This window comes from Apaloderma vittatum, unplaced genomic scaffold (assembly GCF_000703405.1).
Source record: "Apaloderma vittatum isolate BGI_N311 unplaced genomic scaffold, ASM70340v1 scaffold21851, whole genome shotgun sequence".
Lineage (NCBI taxonomy): Eukaryota > Metazoa > Chordata > Aves > Trogoniformes > Trogonidae > Apaloderma > Apaloderma vittatum.
This window is the reverse complement of record NW_009699906.1, coordinates 1-8330: the sequence shown is the minus strand read 5'-3', so window position 1 is coordinate 8330 and position 8330 is coordinate 1. Positions and strand designations below refer to the sequence as shown.

Here is an 8330-nt window from a genome sequence, read left to right as displayed (position 1 = left end):
ATATACTTCAATTTAAGAGAAAGTCTTGCTTGTCCTTCAATGCCTTACCCCCACCATGTGGCTGTTCACCTACGATTAAGGCGTTACCACCAGGAAAATTAACAGGGATTGCAGTGCCCTCAGGGGATGAAAGGCAAGTTTCCAGCATCTTAGCTTAATTTCGCAGCTCCTGGACTCTGCAGGGAAAGGGGATAAAGATTCCCCTTACTGTGCTTTGCTGAACGCATCCCTCTGTGTGAGCACTGGAGGTGAAAATGGCACAAGAGAACCCAGATGATCAATCCTGACAGTGATCAAACATAGAACAGTGACTAAATCACAACACTGCCCACCACAGAACAGCGTCGACTGTGTTTGTGCTGCCCAAAGCAGATCTCATTCAAAATGCAAACACTGAATACTGACATTGATAGCAGGTAAGGGAACATCCAGCACATTTACATTCCCGCACCTGCCCTGCTCTGAATAGGAGCAGCATCACAATCCCCAGCAACAACAACTCTATAAAGCTCCTCTTTCCATACGTGACACTCAGCAAACAGCAGCTGCCGACCTGTGCTCAGCCTTGGTGCAACAAACTCCTTCTCCAGCTCAGCGTCAATACCCTTCTTGGAGGATGAAAGTTTGTTACTCTCAATATACATTTAATGCAACTTCAGACAGTGTCATGACTATGGTCATCCTCACGCTTCAGGCATTTGCTGGCCTGTGGATAAATGCTTTCATTGCTTTTGTACTTTGTATTGCTTGGGTCAGAAAGAGAAGCTTTAACTCCGTTGAGAAGATCTTGCTGTTTCTCGGATGCTCCAGGTTTTGTTTTTTGTGCATCACATGGGTATTTAACTTTCTTAAAGCAATGTATTCCTGGTGCTTCTTTATTCACCCCATACCTCAACTCCTTGTAGCTATTCAAAGCTTTTTTGAAGCTTCCAACTTCTTGGTTTCTGCTTGTCTTTGTGGTTTCTATTGCATAAAAATTGCAAATTTCAGGCACACCTTCTTCACCTACATGAAAGTAAAAATTGACAGGATTGTGCCATGGCTCTTGTTGGGGTCAGTGCTTTTATCCTTGGTCATTGGCATTCTTTCCTACGACATCACTGAGAAAGCGCTCTATAGCCACTTCAATTCCACCACAGAACGAGATTCACGAAAATTGAGAGTAAGAATGGATGAACATTTTTTGCCCATGTTTGTCACCATCGGCTTCATATCTTCTGCTGCATTCATGGTGGCTTTCTTTTCTGCCCTTCTCCTCCTCTTTTCTCTCTGGAGACACAAAAGCAACATGCAGACAAATTCTGCGAAGAACCTCAGTCTGGATGCTCACATCAAGGCCATGAAATCTGTTCTGCTTTTCCTCTTCATTTACATCATTAACTTTACACGTTTGACCTTGACTATGATTTATATCACGAAGAAGGATGAACATGTGACATTTGTCATTTCAGTATTTCAGTATATTTTTCCAACCGTTCATTCCCTCAGTCTGATTTTGAGCAATCCCAAACTGGAAAAAACATTGCTACAGACTCTGTCCTGCCTGAAATGCAAGGTGTGCATGAGGTAGGAAATGTACGAAAAGCTGGAGTCCATTAAACATGTTCATATGTCATTATAGAAAACAAGAAATTTAATCTCTAATGCAACTCTCCAGCCAGTGTAGATGATACAGGTGTTCTATCTTCACCACCTAAGTTAAGAAAAATTCAAGTCAATTCTCTGAAGCAAGTTATTATGAGTTAAAGTGCTACTATCTTTTGATTTAGATAATTCTTTGAGTTAAATTATTGTGAATAGAAAGTAATTCAGACTTGGTACAGGGGTTAGCTCCAAAAGGGGAATACCAATACTGCAAACCTTCTAAAAATGCTTTGGTATTTGCTGATTGAAGCTACATAACCAAACTACATGTGTATATTTATTTTGGTTTACATGTATTCTGGTTGTGGCTCTGTACTTAGTTATATTACGATTTGTATCACTGTCTTGCACTGATGTATAACTCACGCTTGAATGTGCTGATGGCTATTATTGACCAGGGGTGGTTATGGACTTACAAACAGCCATGCAGAAATTGCCTCAGCAGTGACTGGATGGACATGTGACTTCCTATGTGTGCTGGGTTTGCCTGACCAGATTTCACTAGTGGGGGCTGTAATGGCAGCTTCTGCAAGAAGCTGACAGTAGTTTCCCCTAGGCCTGACAGACCCACCACTGGCCAAGGCTGAGACTATCAGTGATGATATGAATGCCTCTGTGAAAACATATTTAAAAAGTGGAGAAATAAAACTGCGACACGCAACAACTCGCAGAGAGAGAGAGTGAGAGTATGTGAAGACACCAAGGTCTGTGAGGAAGGAGGAGGAGAATGTGCTCCAGGTGCTGGAGCAGAGAGTCCCCTGGGTCATGCTGAAGCCCGTGCTGAAGCTCGTGGTGAAGCCCATGGTGAAGCCCGTGGTGAAGCCCATGGTGAAGCAGGCTGTCCCCTTGCAACCCGTGGAGGTGATGGGGTGTAGATGTCCACCTGTAGCCCGTGGAGGATCCCCATGCCAGAGCAGATGGATGCCTGAAGGGGGCTGTGACCCCGTGGGAAGCCCGTGCTGGAGCAGGTTGCTGCCAGAGCCTGTAGCCCATGGAGAAAGAGAGCGAGAAGCCCACGCCAGAGCAGGACTTTTGTGACTCCGTGGGGGACTCGCGCTGGAGCCGTTTCCCCTGAAGGACCGCACCCCACGGAGAGACTCATGTTGGGGCAGTTTGTGAAGAACTGTCTCTCATGAGAGGACTCACACTGCAGAAAGTGTGTGACGATCATCTCCCATGAGAGGGACCCCACAATGGCCCACAGGGAGAGTGAGTCCTCCCCCACAGGAAGAAGGAGTCGTGGAGACAACATCGGATGAACTGACCACAATCTCCATTCCCTGTACCCCTGCGCTGCTCAGGGAAGGAGGTGGATAAACTGGGAATGATGTTAAGCCCAGGAAGAAGGGAGGAGTGGGGGGAGAGGTGTTATTTTTGAGATCTGCTTTTATTTCTCGTTACTCTTTTCTGATCTGATTATTAATAAATGTAATTAATTTCTCTAAATTGAGTCTGTCTTATCTTAGGTGGTAACTGCCAGTGATTTCCCTGTCCTTATCTCAAACCCTTTTTTATATTTTCTTCCTGCCATCTACCCAAGAAGGGAGAGTGATAGTGTGACTGTGGTGGGCTCCTGACCGTCACCAGGGTCAAACCACTGCACCATGCCAGCCTTATGTGTCCTCTCTCTCTGCCTCACTTCATGCAAAAACATTACTTCTCCTGTTCTGTGCAACTGCTCTCCTGGTCTGCTTTAACTTTTTTAATGAGATCTGCTTTTAGATCAGCCTGAGTAAAAGTCAGAATTGCCTCTGACTGCAACTAAGACAGTCAAGAGGAAGCCTGCAGGACCACCTTCTTTGTCCTCTCTTTTGTGCTGGGGAGTTGGTTTTATTTTGGAGATGAGGGCCAGTTGAGAACAACCATGGAGTTATGGAGGTCGGTGGAGAAGTTGAGGGAGTGGGGCACCAAAGCATCTTCCTGAGGCCTGTGGTGAGACAGCAGGCTGACACCCTGCAGACCAAGGAGATCAGCGGTGTCAAAATGTCCAGGATGTAGCCCATGGAGTACCCCATGCCAGAGCAGAGGACAGTGCCAGAATAGAAGACTCACCTGAAGCATGCTGTGACTCTGAGAGAAGCTCTGGCTGGAACAAGACCGTCACCGGGAGGACCACAGGTCACCAGACGGACCAATATTGGTGGGAAGGACTCATGATGGACAAGTTCAGGGAGGATTGTCTCCCCTGAGATGAACACCTTGCGGCAGCAGAAGACTGTGAGAAGTCCACTATCTGGTGAGGAAGGAACGGCACAGAAAATGAGTAATGAGCAGACCAAAACTTCCATCCCCTGTCCCTCTGTAGGGGGTAGGAAGTACGCGGGAAAAAGGGAGGGGTGGAAGAAACATGTATTTCATATCAGATTGTATTTATTTCTCTCACTATCCTACTCTGATCTAGTGGATTTATTTGAACTAGTGCTGGTAAATTAAATTTATATTTCTCCCCAAATCTACTCCATTTTTGCCCATGATGAGAACTAGTGAATGAACCCTCCCTGTCCTAATCTCAGTCCTCAGACATATTTGCAATAGTCTCTCTCCCTTGTTCCCCTCTTATCCTGCCCCAAGGGCATGGTGGGGGATCACAGAGAGCATCTGTCACCTGGTTAGTGGCTAAAAACTGTTACACCAGCTCAGGCCCAGGGTGACATCTTACCTTTTGCCAAGTGCCAAGCATGCATTTGTTATGCATCTCAACAGGTTTTGGTTCTGCTTCTCTTTTACAACATCCATCCAGAAGGAGCAGGTTTGCCAGGTGTGGAGTCCAAACCTCAGAGGCCTCCTGACAACCTGCAGAATTTAGAGATATCCAAAAAGGTCTCCAGGGAGTCATCTCAGGTGTAGCATCAGGCCTGCTGGATGTGGATTCCCTGTGCAAGAAGCTGTTGAGCTTTCCCTCTGATGCATTTTTGATGCATTTTGATGTAATTCTGCTAGCAGAAGGCTTCTCAGACCTTCTTTTCCCTCTATAAAGAGGATGCAGTCATCTTGTAGGACAACCGTGTGAAGGACTCACTATGTTCTATATACTCTCTATTAGAAACCAACTCAAAGGTAGAGTTTCTGCTCAGAGAACACGAGTGGCTCCAAGATGCTAAATTGAAAAGTTGAAGTGAAGGCAAAAAAGATTACTTTGTAAGCTTTCTGGTTTAAGATTTGCCTTTTTCATGGACAAAGAACACTCCTCTCTTCCTCTCCATCCCCACAAAAACAAAAGGGAGAGAGGTTAATAAGAAAGTTTAACAAAGTGTTTCCAAATCAGTAGCTTTCCCTCTTTCCTGGCTTTTCCTGCAGTACCAGAGCAAAATAAATTTTAATTCATATTGTTCAGCTAAAGGGAAAGGGTTTCAGTCATCTAATCAAAATGAGACACCCCCAAGCACGTTGCCTTTATCTCTTTTCCTTTAGCTGCAATTCAGATCAGTTGCCAAACTCCACTGAGTCTCACTTCCACAGCAGGACACATCCTTGACCAAACACAGTTCCCAGGGGATAAAGATCTTGAACATTCATCTGGACACTTGTCCACAGCTGAAAGGCCCTTAAAGGACAGGCACCATCACTCCTCCCTTCTTTCTCTACTCTTGATCAATGTTGTTGATCCTTTAGCATAACAGTCCCAATTGCTTTCACAAAAACAACATGGAAAATCCTTTTTATTTCCTACATCCAATGTGGTATCATCCTGCAAAAGCTCACGTACCACAAGACACCACAGGCAAAACCAACATTAGGCGGACGTTCTCAGGCAACAGAATGCAGCCCCTGCAAGTCACGGTGAAGACATCTTCCATCTCCATGAAACACTCTTGAACATGAAGCTCAACACAGCATCACTGTCTCATGCACCAGTCCCATCCAGTTGGCACTGGAGGACACAGGCTATAAGCCACCATGGCCGTAGTGCACAGCCCATAAGCTAAAGTTGCTCTCCAGAGAGATGAAAAGATTTACCCAGCCCCAGAGGAAATATTTCTCAGCTAGAGGATGTTCCACCAGCTGGTCTTGGGGTTAAAAAAACAACAGTTTAGTATATCGGCATGCCAACAAGCACTCTCCTCCTTCTATATTTGCGACTACACTGTCACTAACTTAACAGGGAGACAAACAATGAATGAAGTTGATGGTTCACATGGCTTGGAAAGAGCAAATGACAAACAACAAAGATGGAGCTTGAATTGCTTGATCAAACATAGGCACTTTGAGTCATCTAACAAGTCTTAGAGTACCTGAGACATCTGCATGGGATTGGGATCTTCTGGAGAACCTACAGGGTCAGCCTGGGTACTTGGGAGCATCTCAAGTGGCTTTAGCCATCTCCGTGTAGACGGCTGAATTAGTCCTTGGAAATCTGGGAGACGGGAGTGTATCTGAGAGTTTCTAGTTGTGACAGAGACGCCTGAGTATTGTGGCTGGATGTGAAGGAGACCTGTAACTGCAGCAGTCTAGAAGGATCAGGCTTGGTTAGTAGAGAGGAAGCAAAAGGGAAAGGAGACAGACACTTTGGAGAGGGGAAGCAGAACAATAAAATGTATCAGAAGTAATTTTGAGTGGCTGCCCAGTGCTGGCACAGTACTGAAAATAGCTCTGGGACAAATTCAAACTTTTAGCCATGAAAAGTGTTGATGAACAAAGGCATAACTCAGTACCACTTCCACCACCCCCCCTGCTAACATAGGTGTCAAAATGACTGGGGTCACTGCCAATTGTAAGTCATTGCTCTAAGTGTCTTTTCAGCCACAGATGTCTGAAAGCAGTAATGAAGTACAATGTCATTGGACTCGATATTCTTAAAGGTCTTTTCCAATCCAAATGATTCTAGGGTTCTACATAGATAAGATTCTATGTTTTGCATTCTGCTGAATCAAGCAATGGCTTAGAAACAAAGCTGTGCTGCAGAGGTTCAAGTTTTGCATGGGAAAACATTACGTAGAAGATACAGTGTTCACTAGGCCAACAGCTCTATGTGCAAAGCATTCACAACTCTCCTCTGGTTGCTGGGGTTTTCAGCTGAGGTTTTCCAGTTGTCCTCGTGATTTCAAGTGTGTCAAACCTGTTGAATGTCAGACACTGAACCATCATCCATCCAAACCCTGGGATTTTCAAGTTAGCAGTGAGTTTGCTCTTGGCATCTGCCATTTACCGAAGTCCCCATTTGCTTGGTGATATTTACATTTACTCTAATAAACAAACATAGACGCAAATCTTCAGAGAAAGACACTGTACAAGCTGGTAACATGAAAATAAACATAATTCTCAGTTAAAATTCCTTGTAACCTTTAGATATCAATGGCTCTTCCCTTTGCAAACAAAAATAGATTTACAAACCACTTTCATCAAGCCCAAAATAAATATACTCCTTTGAGCAGTAAAATACAACTTTTTATGCTTTCAGTAATCATTTTGATACTCATGGCTCTTAAATATTTTGCCTGTTAAGCGTTGTTAAGTTTTTCTTTACAATCTTTACACACAGCTGGCATGGACACAGTCAGTTACTGAGTGACCTCAAATGAAAACATATGTAGCTACTTTCTGTGTTTTGTAGGAATTGAGAAATTTTAATAGGATGAGTTCATTTATCCTTCCCTTCCAAGTCACACAACTTAGAATCACGCAATGCTTTGGGTTGGAAGCGACTTTTCAAGATCATCTTGTCCAGTCACTGAATGTAAAAAAAAGAGAAAAAAAGTGAGAATTCCTTTTCTTTCTCACACCAGCACTAAGCAGGGGAAGGTCCTGAATAAAGAGGAACGTAATGTGCAGGACTAATATTTAAACAGAGAAAGATGGATAGCCTCTGATGATCTGTCCCATTGCTTGAGAGACATGCAGGTATCGGACCACTGGAGGACAGCATCCCGACCCAGGGAAACAGCTTGGCAAAGATGAAAATAGTTGTGAGCCACCTCACAGAGGAAGGGCAATTAAGAACTCTTTAAATGCACATTGCTCATTGCATGTGGTGCTACAGTGACAACCGTATAGAGTTAAGACAGTAGGGGTTTTTCAAAATTTGGAAGTTATATGTGGCCATGGTATTAATAGATCAAAAGCTGTAATTTTCAATAACTGGTTGAATGACTCTGTTCTTTACAACATGAAAAGCCAAAGGATATAATCACCCTAACATCCTCTGCTGCAGGGTTGTTCTTAAACAATTCAACCTGGCTTTTCAGTACTCACTGCTCTAAGGGGTTAATATTTGTTCATTCTTGCTTTCATTTCCATTGCTTAAATGTTACTCTGAAATTACCTTATAAAAATTTTGATGTCATGAAGTGGTAGTGATTTGGAAAACATACCATGACAAAATGTAGAAGGAAGCAGAGGAAATGAGTGTCTTCCCAATGGCTTCCCCACAACAAAGACCCGTATGTGCTTGCGCACTACCCGTGCTTGATGGCTTTCATAGGCTTTAGGTGGAAAGATGAGTAACACACTCATATTTGTCCTGGTCCACTATGAATTTTCATTGCTGGAGCCCCATCAGCTGTCACAGGGGGACCAGGCATCACTATTCCCATTTCTAAAAACCTGGAGCAGTCTTAGTGGCCACAGATTTTCACAAGCCTCTTGAGAGCGTCACCAAAGAGGACGCCCATGTCCATGGCAGCGTGCAGGGAATGAAGGGTGAAAACCATCCCCAGTCTCAAGGTCCTGCACCTGGGCTGAGCTAATCC

General features: G+C 44.2%; 1 protein-coding gene across 1 annotated transcript; it reads left to right on the top strand.

The window, feature by feature from the left end:
• The first annotated feature begins 673 nt into the window (after window positions 1–673).
• LOC104268453 (taste receptor type 2 member 9-like) lies at window positions 674–1570 on the top strand. Its single transcript, XM_009878585.1, has one exon. It carries the CDS (start codon window positions 674–676, stop codon window positions 1568–1570), a length of 897 nt encoding a protein of 298 aa, XP_009876887.1.
• The last annotated feature ends 6760 nt before the right edge of the window (window positions 1571–8330 follow it).